This window comes from Scyliorhinus torazame, chromosome 28 (assembly GCF_047496885.1).
Source record: "Scyliorhinus torazame isolate Kashiwa2021f chromosome 28, sScyTor2.1, whole genome shotgun sequence".
Classification (NCBI taxonomy): domain Eukaryota; kingdom Metazoa; phylum Chordata; class Chondrichthyes; order Carcharhiniformes; family Scyliorhinidae; genus Scyliorhinus; species Scyliorhinus torazame.
The window spans coordinates 40,671,895-40,691,332 of NC_092734.1; the positions used below are offsets into that span (position 1 = coordinate 40,671,895).

General features: G+C 53.0%; 1 protein-coding gene across 1 annotated transcript in view; it reads right to left on the bottom strand.

Annotated features, from left to right (window-relative positions):
• The window catches only part of LOC140403693 (polyunsaturated fatty acid 5-lipoxygenase-like), a 164,370-nt gene that overhangs the window by 66,128 nt on the left and 78,804 nt on the right, over positions 1 to 19,438 (bottom strand). Inside the window, 3 exon segments of the mRNA XM_072491871.1 lie at positions 14,773 to 14,945; positions 15,276 to 15,382; positions 19,001 to 19,123. Coding sequence (XP_072347972.1) covers positions 14,773 to 14,945; positions 15,276 to 15,382; positions 19,001 to 19,123 — 403 coding nt within the window.

The following is a 19,438-nucleotide window of genomic DNA, read 5'->3' on the forward strand; positions in this document are numbered from 1 at the left end:
GTATACAGCATCGATCCAGACTGTAGCCATGTAAAATGGTTGCTTTCCGATTAATCTGGCCAAAACCCAGTTTAAAATGGCTAACCCGAAAGACTGCTGGGAAAAGCAGCCAAGAAGACACAAGCAGGCAGCTGCAGACAGTTTTGCATATTCGGCTCTGGGAAGTTAGCCCAGATCGATACTCGGGGCTATCAACAGCCCATCTACCCAGGTATTCACAGTTTAATCGGCTATACCCGGGAACAATTGCAACATATTAGCAACTGAATACCGGGCCAGACCTGTCGGCGCCTGCAGTGGCCGAAACAAAGACAGGTGAGCGACCACCCCCCCGATCGAGGAATCGCCTCACCATTGGACACATCGACCCCAGAGATTGGGGACAGATCCAATCACTTGGGACTCAGGGTCAAGGGCCGCCCCGGGAGGCGGGAAGCCCCTGGGCCCTATAAAAGTGAAGGTCCAAGTTCGATCTCTCTCTCTCTCATCTTCGCCTGCTCGAGACCTTCGCAAGACCAGCCACCGGCAACAGTAAGTTTGAATCCAACGATCGCTCTCCGGTAGAGACACCTAGCCACCGACCTGTAGCAGCCTTTTGAATCCCGCGGGCCAGATCTGATTGGACAAGCCATTCGTTTCCCTGACCTGGTGGGCTCTTCCTAAGTTATGTATTGGCCAGTGGTGATAGGTTTATTATATAGAAAGTAGTATTAGGGTATTTAATATTGCTTGTTGTATATAATAAATGACCGTTGTTTTAATCTTACTAAGCGGTGTGCTGTATTATCAATCATAACCTGAACTTGAACCACGTGGCGGCATCAGAAAGATACCTGGCGACTCGTGAGCAAAGGTGACCTAAACAGAGCAAATAGACTAAAGCTAGAAAGAGCAACAAGACGATGAGTGGTGTGCCACCCTGACGGTCAACCGGTCCCAAATACGATTCCGCCTGGACACTGGTGCCTCCGCCAATCTCATTGCGCGGTCTGACCTCCAAAGCCTTCGTGTCAAACCAGCCATCCTCCCATCCGCCTGCCAGCTATTAGATTATAATGGCAATGCCATTGCTGCCAGCGGCTCGTGCCAACTTGAAGTGACGCACAGGTCACGCAAAGCCATCCTTCCCTTTGAAATCGTGGGCTCCTCGAAAGCCTCCCTGCTTGGCGCGCAGCCGTGCAAGCTGTTGAACCTAGTTCAGAGAGTTCACTCTCTCTCTCCTGCTGATGCGTCTGCCTTTCAGGACACCGACTTCAGGGCGCAGCTCGACGCCATCATCAACCAGTACCGCAAAGTCTTCGAGGGCATGGGCACGCTCCCATATACCTACAAGATTTGATTAAAACCGAATGCCACGTCTGTGGTGTACGCACCTCGCAGGGTCCCAGCACCCCTTAAGGACCGCCTCAAGCAGCAGCTGCAGGACCTCCAGAACCAAGGAGTGATTTCCAAAGTCACGGAACCGACCGACTGGGTCAGTTCCATGGTGTGTGTAAAAAAGCCTTCCGGCGAATTGAGAATTTGCATTTATCCCAAGGATCTAAATCGCAATATTATGAGAGAGCACTATCCAATTCCCAAGCGCGAAGAGGTCACATGCGAGATGGCTCACGCCAAGCTCTTTACCAAACTCGACGCCTCAAAGGGATTCTGGCTCGATAAATCCAGCAGGAAACTCTGCACATTTAACACCCCCTTTGGAAGATATTGTTACAACAGGATGCCGTTTGGGATCATCTCTGCATCAGAAGTGTTCCATAGGATTATGGAACAAATGATGGAAGGTATTGAAGGTGTTTGCGTCTATGTCGATGACATAATCATTTGGTCCACCACCCCACAGGAGCATGTTAGTCGCCTCCAGCGCGTATTCAAACGTATACATGAGCATGGCCTCTGCCTCAACAGGGCCAAATGCTCTTTTAGTCAGACGGAACTCAAGTTCCTCGGGGACCACATCTCCCAGTTGGGTGTGCAGCCGGATGCGGACAAGGTGGCTGCTATCACAGCCATGAAGAGGCCAGAGGACAAGAAGGCGGTCCTCCGATTTCTGGGCATGGTCAATTTTTTAGGGAAATTCATCCCTAACCTCGCCTCTCATACCACGGCTCTCAGGAACCTGGTCAGGAAGACGACAGACTTCCAATGGCTCCCTGCCCACGAGCGCGAATGGAGAGAACTCAAAACAAAACTGACCACGGCCCCGGTCTTAGCTTTCTTTGATCCAGCAAAGGAGACTAAAATTTCGACCGATGCCAGCCAATCCGGCATTGGGGCAGTGCTCCTGCAACGTGATGAGGCCTCATCATGGGCCCCCGTTGCATATGCGTCACGGGCGATGACCCCCACGGAGCAGCGCTACGCGCAGATAGAAAAGGAGTGCCTGGGCCTTCTGACCGGTGTGGTTAAATTTCACGATTGTGTCTACGGACTTCCTCAATTCACCGTCGAGACCGACCATCTCGCGCTGGTCAATATAATACAGAAAGACTTGAACGACATGACGCCTCGCCTCCAGCGTATTCTTCTCAAGCTCCGGCGATATGACTTCCAGCTGGTATACACCCCAGGCAAAGACCTCATCATTGCTGATGCTCTCTCCAGGGCAGTCAACACTCCGTGTGACCCAGCGTGATTTGTCTGCCAGGTTGACGCCCATGTGGCATTCGCGGCCTCCAACCTACCTGCCTCGGATGAACGCCTCGTCCAAATTCCCCACGAGACGGCGGCTGACCCCTTGCTACAGCGTGTCATGCATCACCTAACGGACGTGTGGCTAAAGGGCCAATTCTATAATGTCAGAGATGATCTGGCGGTAGTAGACGGGGTTCTTTTAAAACTGGACCGCATTGTCATCCTGCATAGCATGCGCCAGCTCGTCCTGGAACAATTACACGAGGGCCACCTTGGCGTGGAAAAGTGCCACCGCCGGGCCCGAGAGGCAGTGTACTGGCCCGGCATTAATGACGACATCGCCAACATGGTGCTCAACTGCCCCACTTCTCAGCGCCTCCAGCCGGCCCAACCACGTGAGACCCTACAGCCCCATGAGTTGGTCACGTCACCATGGACCGAGGTGGGCATCGACCTGTTCCACGCGCTGGGTACAGACTATGTCCTGATCGTGGACTACTGTTCGAATTACCCGGAGGTGATACGTTTGCACAACATCACCTCGTCTGCAGTCATCCGTGCCTGTAAGGACACCTTTGCTCGACACGGCATCCCACTCACGGTGATGTCGGACAATAGCCCCTGCTTCGCCTGCCAGGAATGATCCAACTTTGCCAGGCGGTACAATTTTGCCCATGTGACATCCAGTCCCCTGTACCCCCAATCCAACGGCAAAGCGGAGAAGGGAGTACATATCATCAAACGGCTCCTATGCAAGGCTGCCGATGCTGGGTCCGATTTCTAGCTCGCCTTGCTGGCCTATCGCTCCGCCCCACCGTCCACCTGCCTGTCGCCAGCCCAGTTACTCATGGGTCGCACCCTGAGGACGACGGTGTCGTCCATCCATGTCCCAGACCTCGACCACGTTCCGGTCCTTCGCCGGATGCAGCTGTCTCGTGCACAGCGCAAGGCGGCTAATGACTCCCGTGCAGCTGATCTCCCTGCTCTGGCTCCAGATGACAACGTCCGCATCCACCTTCCAGATGGTGGCTGGTCTGCAACCGCTGTTGTCCTTCGGCAGGTGGCCCCCCGCTCGTCCCTGGTTCGTCTACCGGATGATTCCATTCTGCGCCGCAATCGACGTGCCCTTTCGTCTCGTTCCACGCTCGCCATGTGATCCTCCAGTGTCGCCTTGCCCTCCTGCTGACCCTGCCACGGACTATACAGAGCTCCCTGTCACTCTGCACCTCCCTGACTCTGACGCAGTCCAGCCCACTCCTGAACCGGCGGCTCTCGACCCACCCTTGAGGCGGTCAACCAGATCTCGTCGCCCACCTCAGAGAATAGATTCATGAACATTTCGAACTTATGGACTCTCTGAATTGTTTTGTTACTTTGTTTGATCGTTTCCCTGGTTTGTATATAGTGTTACATAAGAACATAAGAACTAGGAGCAGGAGTAGGCCATCTGGCCCCTCGAGCCTGCTCCACCATTCAATGAGATCATGGCTGATCTTTTGTGGACTCAGCTCCACTTTCCGGCCCGAACACCATAACCCTTAATCCCTTTATTCTTCAAAAAACTATCTATCTTTATCTTAAAAACATTTAATGAAGGAGCCTCTACTGTTTCACTGGGCAAGGAATTCCATAGATTCACAACCCTTTGGGTGAAGAAGTTCCTCCTAAACTCAGTCCTAAATCTGCTTCCCCTTATTTTGAGGCTATGCCCCCTAGTTCTGCTTTCACTCGCCAGTGGAAACAACCTGCCCGCATCTATCCTATCTATTCCCTTCATAATCTTATATGTTTCTATAAGATCCCCCCTCATCCTTCTAAATTCCAACGAGTACAGTCCCAGTCTACTCAACCTCTCCTCGTAATCCAACCCCTTCAGCTCTGGGATTAACCTAGTGAATCTCCTCTGCACACCCTCCAGTGCCAGTACGTCCTTTCTCAAGTAAGGAGACCAAAACTGAACACAATACTCCAGGTGTGGCCTCACTAACACCTTATACAATTGCAGCATAACCTCCCTAGTCTTAAACTCCATCCCTCTAGCAATGAAGGACAAAATTCCATTTGCCTTCTTAATCACCTGTTGCACCTGAAAACCAACTTTCTGCGACTCATGCACTAGCACACCCAGGTCTCTCTGCACAGCAGCATGTTTTAATATTTTATCATTTAAATAATAATCCCTTTTGCTGTTATTCCTACCAAAATGGATAACCTCACATTTGTCAACATTGTATTCCATCTGCCAGACCCTAGCCCATTCACTTAGCCTATCCAAATCCCTCTGCAGACTTCCAGTATCCTCTGCACTTTTTGCTTTACCACTTATCTTAGTGTCGTCTGCAAACTTGGACACATTGCCCTTGGTCCCCAACTCCAAATCATCTATGTAAATTGTGAACTGTTGTGGGCCCAACACTGATCCCTGAGGGACACCACTAGCTACTGATTGCCAACCAGAGAAACACCCATTAATCCCCACTCTTTGCTTTCTATTAATTAACCAATCCTCTATCCATGCTACTACTTTCCCCTTAATGCCATGCATCTTTATCTTATGCAACAACCTTTTGTGTGGTACCTTGTCAAAGGCTTTCTGGAAATCCAGATATACCACATCCATTGGCTCCCCGTTATCTACCGCACTGTTAATGTCCTCAAAAAATTCCACTAAATTAGTTAGGCACGACCTGCCCTTTATGAACCCATGCTGCGTCTGTCCAATGGGACAATTTCCATCCAGATGCCTCGCTATTTCTTCCTTGATGATAGATTCCCTACTACCGAAGTTAAGCTCACTGGCCTATAATTACCCGCTTTCTGCCTACCTCCTTTTTTAAACAGTGGTGTCACGTTTGCTACTTTCCAATCCGCCGGGACCACTCCAGAGTCTAGTGAATTTTGGTAAATTTTCACTAGTGCATTTGCAATTTCCCTAGCCATCTCTTTTAGCACTCTGGGATGCATTCCATCAGGTCCAGGAGACTTGTCTACCTTAAGCCCCATTAGCTTGCCCATCACTACCTCCTTGGTGATAACAATCCTCTCAAGGTCCTCACCTGTCATAGCCTCATTTCCATCAGTCACTGGCATGTTATTTGTGTCTTCCACTGTGAAGACCGACCCAAAAAACCTGTTCAGTTCCTCAGCCATTTCCTCATCTCCCATTATTAAATCTCCCTTCTCATCCTCTAAAGGACCAATATTTACCTTAGCCACTCTTTTTTGTTTTATGTATTTGTAGAAACTTTTACTATCTGTTTTTATATTCTGAGCAAGTTTACTCTCATAATCTATCTTACTCTTCTTTATAGCTTTTTTAGTAGCTTTCTGTTGCCCCCTAAAGATTTCCCAGTCCTCTAGTCTCCCACTGATCTTTGCTACTTTGTATGTTTTTTCCTTCAATTTGATACTCTCCCTTATTTCCTTAGATATCCACGGTCGATTTTCCCTCTTTTTACCGTCCTTCCTTTTTGTTGGTATAAACCTTTTCTGAGCACTGTGAAAAATCACTTGGAAGGTTCTCCACTGTTCCTCAACTGTTTCACCATAAAGTCTTTGCTCCCAGTCTACCTTAGCTAGTTCTTCTCTCATCCCATTGCAATCTCTTTTGTTTAAGCACAAAACACTAGTGCTTGATTTTACCTTCTCACCCTCCATCTGTATTTTAAATTCCACCATATTGTGATCGCTCCTTCCGAGAGGATCCCTAACTATGAGATCCTGAATCAATCCTGTCTCATTACACAGGACCAGATCTAGGACCGCTTGTTCCCTCGTAGGTTCCATTACATACTGTTCTAGGAAACTATCGCGGATACATTCTATAAACTCCTCCTCAAGGCTGCCTTGACCGACCTGGTTAAACCAATCAACATGTAGATTAAAATCCCCCATGATAACTGCTGTACCATTTCTACATGCATCTGTTATTTCTTTGTTTATTGCCTGCCCCACCATCATGTTACTATTTGGTGGCCTATAGACTACTCCTATCAGTGACTGTTTTGCCTTACTATTCCTGATTTCCACCCAAATGGATTCAACCTTATCCTCCATAGCACCGATGTCATCCCTTACTGTTGCCCGGATGTCATCCTTAAATAACAGAGCTACACCACCTCCCTTACCATCCACTCTGTCCTTCCGAAAAGTTTGATACCCTTGGATATTTAACTCCCAGTCGTGACCATCCTTTAACCATGTTTCAGTAATGGCCACTAAATCATAGTCATTCACGATGATTTGCACCATCAACTCATTTACCTTATTCCGAATACTACGAGCATTCAGGTAAAGTACACTTATGTTGGCTTTTTTACCTCTGTTCTGAATCTTAACACCTCGATCAGTAACCTCTCCTAAGTAATATTTCCTCTTAACCTTTCTCCTAATTTTCCTCGTCGTCGAACCCATATCTTACTGTAACAACCTGCCGCGTCGCTTACCATTAATGTTTTCACTTCCCGTTTTATTTCTTTTAGTATTCCTGGTCCTATTCACTGAGCTCCCCTCAGTCACTGTACCTTGTACTGTCGCCCTTTTTGATTTTTGACTATGGCTTCTCTGCCTTACACTTTCCCCCTTACTGCCTTTTATTTCTGTCCCTGTTTTACTACCTTCCAACTTCCTGCATCGGTTCCCATCCCCCTGCCACATTAGTTTAAACTCTCCCCAACGGCTCTAGCAAACACCCTCCCCAGGACATCGGTTCCAGTCCTGCCCAGGTGCAGACCGTCCGGTTTATACTGGTCCCACCTCCCCCAGAACCGGTTCCAATGTCCCAGGAATTTGAATCCCTCCCTCTTGCACCATCTCTCGAGCCACATATTCATCCTCTCTATCCTGACATTCCTTCTCTGACGAGCTCGTGGCACTGGTAGCAATCCTGAGATTACTACCTTTGAGGTCCTACTTTTTAGTTTAACTCCTAGCTCCCTAAATTCAGCTTGTAGGACCTCGTCCCGTTTTTTACCTATATCGTTGGTGCCTATGTGCACCATGACAGCTGGCTGTTCACCCTCCCCCCCCCCCCCCCAGAATGTCCTGCAGTCGCTCCGAGACATCCTTGACCCTTGCACCAGGGAGGCAACATACCATCCTGGAGTCTCGATTGCGTCCGCAGAACCGTCTGTCTATTCCCCTTACAATTGAGTCCCCTATCACTACAGCCCTGCCATTCTTCTTCCTGCCCAGCTGCGCAGCAGAGCCAGCCACGGTGCCATGAACCTGGCTGCTGCTGCCTTCCCCTGGTGAGCCATCTCCCTCAACAGTATCCAAAGCGGTATATCTGTTTTGCAGGGAGATGACCGCAGAGGACACCTGCACTGCCTTCCTACTCTTGCTCTGTCTTTTGGTCACCATTTACTATCTCCCTCCGTACCTTTCACCTGCGGTGTGACCAACTCGCTAAACGTGCTATCCACAACGTCCTCAGCATCGCGGATGCTCCAAAGTGAGTCCATCCGCAGCTCCAGAGCCGTCAAGCGGTCTAACAGGAGCTGCAACTGGACACACTTCTTGCACGTGAAGGATCCAGGGACAGTGGACGTGTCCCTGAGCTCCCACATCGCAGACGAAGAGCATGACACGGGTCTGAGATCTCCTGCCATGTCTTAAACCTTTGGTTAACTTCAACAATTACAATTCCCCCCCCCAAAAAAATTAAATAAATAAATAAACAACGAAGAAAAAAATAAATAAAAATACCAATGAAAAGAAACAGAAAGACAGAAACACTACTTACCAGTCACAAAAAGCACTTCCTCCCCACCCAGCTTCGAATTCCCACCTAGATTCAAATTCCCAAACTCACTCTTTGCTGTCTCATTCTGGCTCTGTCTTCTCTCTGGCTCACTGGGAGAACTGATCTCGTATGTTGATCTCATTACTCTTGTTGCATACTGCTTCTCTGCACCAGGCACCTTCCCATGTAAATAGCTTAGTTCTCATGTACGTAGTCCTCTAAATATGTCTTTGCACCCCACACGTAGTTAGGAACATTCTCAACACACATTATTTATTGCCACACACATACATTTCTTTATAAAAGGGGGATGTCATAATATACACCAGTATATCATGGTGCAGACACACACTGATGGCCACACAGCAAAACCAATCAACACACACAACACCGCAGCCAATCACTAGTTAGAGCACACTCACTATAAAGACAGGGGGCATCAGAGTTCCCGCTCATTCGGGATGCAGCCTCTCAGAAGGACAGAGCTCACAGCTTACAGCACAGATCCTCACCATGTGCTGAGTGCATAGACTGGTTAGGACAGGCATAGGTCTTTAGTTTAATCTAACATCGTGTTAACCCACAGTGAAAGTACGTTCAACAGTTTCTGACTTAATAAAATAGTGTTGCACTATTTTAAGTGTTGGTGGCCTGTCTGTGTTCCACGGATCCAGAGCGCCCAACACATCACTCTGGGCACAGAAGGGTGTTGGGTTGGGTTCTCAGGGATGCCATTCCTCCTCCTGTTCTTACTCACCCCCCACCCCCCACAGACATTCCCTCCCCCAGGGCCTCCGCGTCCGCGCCCCCCTCCCTCCCCCCCCACCCCACGGGAAGCCAGCAGATGATGATTCTGATCTGTTGGCTGCTCAGGTCTCAGCCATCAGCATCACTCCTCACTCCTCATTCCCTCACTCCTCATTCCACAGTCCACACTCCCTCACTCCACACTCTCTCAATTCCTCACACCACACCCCCTCACTCCACACCCCCTCACTCCACACCCCCTCACTCCACACCCCCTCACTCCACACCCCCTCACTCCACACCCCCTCACTCCACACTCCCTCACTCCACACTCCCTCACTCCACACTCCCTCACTCCACACTCCCTCACTCCACACTCCCTCACTCCACACTCCCTCACTCCACACTCCCTCACTCCACACTCCCTCACTCCACACTCCCTCACTCCACACTCCCTCACTCCACACTCCCTCACTCCACAATTATTCACTCCTCACTCCCTCACTCCCTCATTCCACACTCCCTCATTCCACACTCCCTCACTCCACACTCCCTCACTCCACACTCCCTCACTCCACACTCCCTCACTCCACACTCCCTCACTCCACACTCCCTCACTCCACACTCCCTCACTCCACACTCCCTCACTCCACACTCCCTCACTCCTCATTCCCTCACTCCTCATTCCCTCACTCCCTCTGTCCACACTCACTCCACACTCCCTCACTCCACACACGCTCACTCCTCACTACTCACTTCCTCACTCTACACTCCACACTCCCTCTCCACACTCCCTCACTCCTCATGCCCTCACTCAGCACTCCCTCACTCAGCACTCCCTCACTCAGCACTCCCTCACTCCCTCACTCCACACACCCTCACTCCATACACCCTCACTCCTCACTCTACACCCCACACTCCCCTCCACACTCCCTCACTCCACACTCCCTCACTCCCTCATTCCCTCACTCCTCATTCCACAGTCCACACTCCCTCACTCCACACTCCCTCACTCCACAGTCCACACTCCCTCACTCCACACTCCCTCACTCCACTCACTCCTCACTCCCTCAATCCCTCACACCACATCCCCTCACTCCTCACTCCCTCACTCCACACTCCCTCACTCCACACTCCCTCACTCCACACTCCCTCACTCCACACTCCCTCACTCCACACTCCCTCACTCCACACTCCCTCACTTCTCATTCCTCACTCCGCACCCCCTCACTCCGCACCCCCTCACTCCGCACCCCCTCACTCCGCACCCCCTCACTCCGCACCCCCTCACTCCGCACCCCCTCACTCCGCACCCCCTCACTCCGCACCCCCTCACTCCGCACCCCCTCACTCCGCACCCCCTCACTCCGCACCCCCTCACTCCGCACCCCCTCACTCCGCACCCCCTCACTCCGCACCCCCTCACTCCGCACCCCCTCACTCCGCACCCCCTCACTCCGCACCCCCTCACTCCGCACCCCCTCACTCCGCACCCCCTCACTCCGCACCCCCTCACTCCGCACCCCCTCACTCCGCACCCCCTCACTCCGCACCCCCTCACTCCGCACTCCCTCACTCCGCACTCCCTCACTCCGCACTCCCTCACTCCGCACTCCTCATTCAACAGTCCACACTCCCTCACTCCACACTCCCTCACTCCACACTCCCTCACTCCACACTCCCTCACTCCACACTCCCTCACTCCACACTCCCTCACTCCACACTCCCTCACTCCACACTCCCTCACTCCACACTCCCTCACTCCACACTCCCTCACTCCACACTCCCTCACTCCACACTCCCTCACTCCACACTCCCTCACTCCACACTCCCTCACTCCACACTCCCTCACTCCACACTCCCTCACTCCACACTCCCTCACTCCACACTCCCTCACTCCACACTCCCTCACTCCACACTCCCTCACTCCACACTCCCTCACTCCACACTCCCTCACTCCACACTCCCTCACTCCACACTCCCTCACTCCACACTCCTCATTCCCTCATTCCTCATTCAACAGTCCACACTCCCTCACTCCACACTCCCTCACTCCACACTCCACACTCCTCATTCCCTCATTCCACAGTCCACACTCCCTCACTCCCTCACTCCACACTCCACACTCCACACTCCTCATTCCCTCATTCCTCATTCCACAGTCCACACTCCCTCACTCCACACTCCCTCACTTCTCATTCCTCACTCCGCACCCCCTCACTCCGCACCCCCTCACTCCGCACCCCCTCACTCCGCACCCCCTCACTCCGCACCCCCTCACTCCGCACCCCCTCACTCCGCACCCCCTCACTCCGCACCCCCTCACTCCGCACCCCCTCACTCCGCACCCCCTCACTCCGCACCCCCTCACTCCGCACTCCCTCACTCCGCACTCCCTCACTCCGCACTCCCTCACTCCGCACTCCCTCACTCCGCACTCCCTCACTCCGCACTCCCTCACTCCGCACTCCCTCACTCCGCACTCCCTCACTCCGCACTCCCTCACTCCCTCACTCCCTCACTCCGCACTCCCTCACTCCGCACTCCCTCACTCCGCACTCCCTCACTCCGCACTCCCTCACTCCGCACTCCCTCACTCCGCACTCCCTCACTCCCTCACTCCGCACTCCCTCACTCCGCACTCCCTCACTCCGCACTCCCTCACTCCGCACCCCCTCACTCCGCACCCCCTCACTCCGCACCCCCTCACTCCGCACCCCCTCACTCCGCACCCCCTCACTCCGCACCCCCTCACTCCGCACTCCCTCACTCCGCACTCCCTCACTCCGCACTCCTCATTCAACAGTCCACACTCCCTCACTCCACACTCCCTCACTCCACACTCCCTCACTCCACACTCCCTCACTCCACACTCCCTCACTCCACATTCCCTCACTCCACACTCCCTCACTCCACACTCCCTCACTCCACACTCCCTCACTCCACACTCCCTCACTCCACACTCCCTCACTCCACACTCCCTCACTCCACACTCCCTCACTCCACACTCCCTCACTCCACACTCCCTCACTCCACACTCCCTCACTCCACACTCCCTCACTCCGCACTCCCTCACTCCGCACTCCCTCACTCCGCACTCCCTCACTCCGCACTCCCTCACTCCGCACTCCTCATTCAACAGTCCACACTCCCTCACTCCACACTCCCTCACTCCACACTCCACACTCCTCATTCCACAGTCCACACTCCCTCACTCCACACTCCCTCACTCCACACTCCCTCACTCCACACTCCCTCACTCCACACTCCACACTCCTCATTCCCTCATTCCTCATTCCACAGTCCACACTCCCTCACTCCACACTCCCTCACTTCTCATTCCTCACTCCGCACCCCCTCACTCCGCACCCCCTCACTCCGCACCCCCTCACTCCGCACCCCCTCACTCCGCACCCCCTCACTCCCTCACTCCGCACTCCCTCACTCCGCACTCCCTCACTCCCGCACTCCCTCACTCCCGCACTCCCTCGCTCCGCACTCCCTCGCTCCGCACTCTCTCGCTCCGCACTCTCTCACTCCACACTCTCTCACTCCACACTCTCTCACTCCACACTCCCTCACTCCACACTCCCTCACTCCACACTCCCTCACTCCACACTCCCTCACTCCACACTCCCTCACTCCACACTCCCTCACTCCACACTCCCTCACTCCACACTCCCTCACTCCACACTCCCTCACTCCACACTCCCTCACTCCACACTCCCTCACTCCACACTCCCTCACTCCACACTCCCTCACTCCACACTCCCTCACTCCACAATTATTCACTCCTTACTCCCCACCCTCACTCCCTCACTCCTCACGCCCTCATTCCACACTCATCACTCCTCACTCCTCACTCCTTCACTACACCACTCCCTCACACCACACTCCCCACTCCCTCACTCCCTCACTCCACACTCCATCACTCCTCACACCTTGCTCCTCACTCCTTCACTCCCTCACTCCACATTCCCTCACTCCACATTCCCTCACTCCTCATGCCCTCACTCAGCACTCCATCACTCCTCACTCCCTCACTCCACACTCCCTCACTCCACGCTCCTCACTCAACACTCCTTGCTCCACACTCCATCACACCTCACCCCTCACTCCCTCATTCCCCCGCTCCTCACTCCAAACTCCTCAGCATCTAAAGCTCTCTGGAGGAGCTAATTCCAAATTTTTTCTGAGCGACCTCACACCTCACTCACTCACTCCACACTCCCTCATTCACTCACTACACACTCCCTCAATCCTCACTACACACTCCCTCAATCCTCACTCCACACTCTCTCATTCCTCACTCCCTCTCCTCACTCCTCACACTACCTCACTCCCCACACTACCTCACTCCCCACACTCCCTCACTCCCCACACTCCCTCACTCCCCACACTCCCTCACTCCCCACACTCCCTCACTCCCCACACTCCCTCACTCCCCACACTCCCTCACTCCACACTCCCTCACTCCACACTCCCTCACTCCACACTCCCTCACTCCACACTCCCTCACTCCACACTCCCTCACTCCACACTCCACACTCCCTCACTCCACACTCCCTCACTCCACACTCCCTCACTCCCCACTCCCTCACTCCCCACTCCCTCACTCCCCACTCCCTCACTCCCCACTCCCTCACTCCACACTCCCTCACTCCACACTCCCTCACTCCCTCACTCCTCACTCCCTCACTCCTCACTCCCTCACTCCACACTCCCTCACTCCACACTCCCTCACTCCACACTCCCTCACTCCACACTCCCTCACTCCACACTCCCTCACTCCACACTCCCTCACTCCACACTCCCTCACTCCACACTCCCTCACTCCACACTCCCTCACTCCACACTCCCTCACTCCACACTCCCTCACTCCACACTCCCTCACTCCACACTCCCTCACTCCACACTCCCTCACTCCACACTCCCTCACTCCACACTCCACACTCCACACTCCACACTCCCTCACTCCACACTCCCTCACTCCACACTCCCTCACTCCACACTCCCTCACTCCACACTCCCTCACTCCACACTCCCTCACTCCACACTCCCTCACTCCACACTCCCTCACTCCACACTCCCTCACTCCACACTCCCTCACTCCCACACTCCCTCACTCCCACACTCCCTCACTCCCACACTTCACACTCCAACACACCTCACCCCTCACTCCTCACTCCCTCACTCCCTCATTCCCCCGCTCCTCACTCCCTCACTCCAAACTCCTCCGCATCTAAAGCTCTCTGGAGGAGCTAATTCCAAAGTTTTTCTGAGCGACCTCACCCCTCACTCCACACTCCCTCATTCCTCACTGCCTCTCCTCACTCCCTACTCCACACTCCCTCACTCCCTCACTCCCACACTCCCACACTCCCACACTCCCTCACTCCCTCACTCCCTCACTCCCTCACCCCTCACATCCTCGGAGGACCTTTCCAAAAATCCATCGAGGGTGTCAGGAAAGCAGAAACTGCGACGGCAATAGTGGGCCATCAGTAAACTCAAAATCAAGACAAACATTGAACAACCTCCCGTGTAGCTCGGGGGGGAGTGACAGTTCCATATCCCTCAGTCATCGCTGATGAGGTGTGTGTGCCAGGCACACCTGTCTCCCTGCGCCGGGTTTAGGGTCCGTGTACCTCCAGCTCCTCCTCCAGTGTGAGTTGTCGCTCCAGGCAGATCGACACCATTTCGTTTGTGACCGGAAATTTCCCCGGCAACTTGTTGCATTTCTCGAAGATGACGGGATTGCAGCCGTTGAGGAATTGGTAACCGAACATGAAATCCTCTTGCCAGTGTTGCATGACGTACTCTGCAAGAGGCACAGGGGTAATGTGATCATTCAGTCCTCCTCAGCCTGGCTCCCCCTTCTCCACCTCCTCATTCACCTTCAGCCCCGTCAATCTCACCATTCAATTAAACAGCGGCTGAATTCTCCGAACCCGTCTTTGCTCCATATCCTCCTGATAATTTTACCCAACAAATCTCAGTCTTCAATCTACCTGGTTGAATCCTTTTAACAATTTAAACACCCCCAATAGATCTCCCCTCAATCTCCGCAACCCAAAGGATTACCAACCTCGTCCATGCGGCCACTCCTCAAGATTTGGGGTGTGGGATAAATACGCAGAATGTGGCATACCTGAAATTGTGTTGCTAATTCTGACAAAGATCTTCTCAAAGTCTGCAAAATCGTTCCATGAAGATTGAAACATGTGCATGAAGCGGTTCAGATACAGATTCTCCATCCTGCACAAACAGAAGGGTTTCCTTTCATCAGAATGGTGACCCATAGAAAAGATTGTGTTTATGTGGGTGTGGTGAGTGAGCTCACACAGCGATGGTGCATTTGGATTTGATTTATTGTCACGTGTACCGAGGTACAGTGGAATCTATTGTTCTGTGTGCAGTCCAGGCAGATCGCTCCATACATGAAAAAACATAGGACATACGATAAATACACAATGTAAATACATAGACACAGGCATTGGGTGAAGCATGCGGAGTGTAGTACTGCTCAGTAGAGAAGATGTGGAGAGATCAGTTCAGTCCAGGTGTGTCTCAGTAACTGTGTGGTGATGGTCCAGGTGTGTCTCAGTAACCGTGTGGTCATGGTCCAGGTGTGTCTCAGTAACCGTGTGGTGATGGTCCAGGTGTGTCTCAGTAACCGTGTGGTGATGGTCCAGGTGTGTCTCAGTAACTGTGTGGTGATGGTCCAGGTGTGTCTCAGTAACCGTGTGGTGATGGTCCAGGTGTGTCTCAGTAACTGTGTGGTGATGGTCCAGGTGTGTCGCAGTCACCGTGTGGTGATGGTCCAGGTGTGTCTCAGTAACCGTGTGGTGACGGTCCAGGTGTGTCGCAGTCACCGTGTGGTCATGGTCCAGGTGTGTCTCAGTAACCGTGTGGTGATGGTCCAGGTGTGTCTCAGTAACCGTGTGGTGATGGTCCAGGTGTGTCTCAGTAACCGTGTGGTGATGGTCCAGGTGTGTCTCAGTAACCGTGTGGTGATGGTCCAGGTGTGTCTCAGTAACCGTGTGGTGACGGTCCAGGTGTGCCGCAGTCACCGTGTGGTCATGGTCCAGGTGTGTCTCAGTAACCGTGTGGTGATGGTCCAGGTGTGTCTCAGTAACCGTGTGGTGACGGTCCAGGTGTGTCGCAGTCACCGTGTGGTCATGGTCCAGGTGTGTCTCAGTAACCGAGTGGTGACGGTCCAGGTGTGTCTCAGTAACCGTGTGGTGACGGTCCAGGTGTGTCTCAGTAACCGTGTGGTGATGGTCCAGGTGTGTCTCAGTAACCGTGTGGTGACGGTCCAGGTGTGTTTCAGTAACCGTGTGGTGACGGCCCAGGTGTGTCTCAGTAACCGTGTGGTGACGGTCCAGGTGTGTCTCAGTAACCGTGTGGTGATGGTCCAGGTGTGTCTCAGTAACCGTGTGGTGATGGTCCAGGTGTGTCTCAGTAACCGTGTGGTCATGGTCCAGGTATGTCTCAGTAACCGTGTGGTGATGGTCCAGGTGTGTCTCAGTAACCGTGTGGTGACGGTCCAGGTGTGTCTCAGTAACCGTGTGGTGATGGTCCAGGTGTGTCTCAGTAACCGTGTGGTGATGGTCCAGGTGTGTCTCAGTAACCGTGTGGTCATGGTCCAGGTGTGTCTCAGTAACCGTGTGGTGATGGTCCAGGTGTGTCTCAGTAACCGTGTGGTGATGGTCCAGGTGTGTCTCAGTAACTGTGTGGTGATGGTCCAGGTGTGTCTCAGTAACCGTGTGGTGATGGTCCAGGTGTGTCTCAGTAACCGTGTGGTGACGGTCCAGGTGTGTCGCAGTCACCGTGTGGTCATGGTCCAGGTGTGTCTCAGTAACCGTGTGGTGATGGTCCAGGTGTGTCTCAGTAACCGTGTGGTGATGGTCCAGGTGTGTCTCAGTAACCGTGTGGTGATGGTCCAGGTGTGTCTCAGTAACCGTGTGGTGATGGTCCAGGTGTGTCTCAGTAACCGTGTGGTGACGGTCCAGGTGTGCCGCAGTCACCGTGTGGTCATGGTCCAGGTGTGTCTCAGTAACCGTGTGGTGATGGTCCAGGTGTGTCTCAGTAACCGTGTGGTGACGGTCCAGGTGTGTCGCAGTCACCGTGTGGTCATGGTCCAGGTGTGTCTCAGTAACCGTGTGGTGACGGTCCAGGTGTGTCTCAGTAACCGTGTGGTGACGGTCCAGGTGTGTCTCAGTAACCGTGTGGTGATGGTCCAGGTGTGTCTCAGTAACCGTGTGGTGACGGTCCAGGTGTGTTTCAGTAACCGTGTGGTGACGGTCCAGGTGTGTCTCAGTAACCGTGTGGTGACGGTCCAGGTGTGTCTCAGTAACCGTGTGGTGATGGTCCAGGTGTGTCTCAGTAACCGTGTGGTGATGGTCCAGGTGTGTCTCAGTAACCGTGTGGTCATGGTCCAGGTATGTCTCAGTAACCGTGTGGTGATGGTCCAGGTGTGTCTCAGTAACCGTGTGGTGACGGTCCAGGTGTGTCTCAGTAACCGTGTGGTGATGGTCCAGGTGTGTCTCAGTAACCGTGTGGTGATGGTCCAGGTGTGTTTCAGTAACCGTGTGGTGACGGTCCAGGTGTGTCTCAGTAACCGTGTGGTGATGGTCCAGGTGTGTCTCAGTAACCGTGTGGTGATGGTCCAGGTGTGTGTCAGTAACCGTGTGGTGACGGTCCAGGTGTGTCTCAGTAACCGTGTGGTGACGGTCCAGGTGTGTCTCAGTAACCGTGTGGTGACGGTCCAGGTGTGTCTCAGTAACCGTGTGGTGACGGTCCAGGTGTGTCTCAGTAACTGTGTGGTGATGGTCCAGGTGTGTTTCAGTAACCGTGTGGTGATGGTCCAGGTGTGTTTCAGTAACCGTGTGGTGACGGTCCAGGTGTGTCTCAGTAACCGTGTGGTGATGGTCCAGGTGTGTCTCAGTAACCGTGTGGTGATGGTCTAGGTGTGTCTCAGTAACCGTGTGGTGATGGTCCAGGTATGTCTCAGTAACCGTGTGGTGACGGTCCAGGTGTGTCTCAGTAACCGTGTGGTGACGGTCCAGGTGTGTCTCAGTAACTGTGTGGTGATGGTCCAGGTGTGTTTCAGTAACCGTGTGGTGATGGTCCAGGTGTGTTTCAGTAACCGTGTGGTGATGGCCCAGGTGTGTCTCAGTAACCGTGTGGTGGCCATACATCGTTCCATACACCAATGTGTGGAACCAATGCCAAATTGACTTTGCCTTCAAAGCCAGCGCTCGAAAACGCAAAAAAGTCGGGGGGAAAGGTCCAAACGTGTGGGCAGAGCGGGAGCCCCAAGTGCACGACTTACTCTGCCGCTGTGCAGAAGGATACATCCCTACAGTGCAGAAGGAGGACATTTGACCAATCAAGTCTACACCGGCCCTTGGAAAGAGCACCCTACCTAGGCCCACTCCTCCACCCATTCCCCGTAACCCCGCCTAACCTTTTGGACACTAAGGGCAATTTATCATGGCCAATCTACCTAACCTGCACATCTTTGGACTGTGGGAGGAAACCGGAGCACCCGGAGGAAACCCACGCAGACACGGGGAGAACGTGCAGACTCCGCACAGACAGTGACCCAGCGGGGAATCGAACCTGGGTCTCTGGCACTGAAGCAGCAGTGCTAATCACTGTGCCACCGTACCACCCATTGCAACATAACACAGCTGAATTCGATCCTCCCACACACTTTCTAGTAGAGATCCCCAGGGTCAGGAATCTGGATGACATCAGCATATTCGGTGCGGACTGCGAATAGATACTGGGGCTATTGTGGGCAGGTGGGAGCCTCGATCGATGGTCCCCAAGTGGAGTCAGTGAGCCGCTCGCAGAGTCGTTACTTACGCTTTGGTATAATTGAGAACAAAGTCAACGCCTTTCTCACTGTCAAACTGAATGTCGCGCGGCAAATCGCTGTGAAGGTTTGCATCAATACTCAGCGGGAATCCTGGATGCCATTCCTTCCACCTGCAACACACAGAAAATTCCCATTCAGCGGCACAGAAAGATCCAATTTGGTACAAAGTGTGACGAGATGTACTGGAAAAGAAAGGGGTCGATTTAAACGAGGTGAAGAAAATGAGAGAGCTTCAGAATTAGAAATATTTAACAGAGTGTGATGTCTATGTGGACTAGAAAAGGCAGGGAATTTAAAAACATGTTTATTGAACATTTTCCATGAGAATCAAAATAATATAAAACAGTTAATTCAAGTTACATTGTGCGGTACCCTCAATAATGACGCTTAGAGATTAAACTGTAAAGAAGGCTTTATTAGACTAA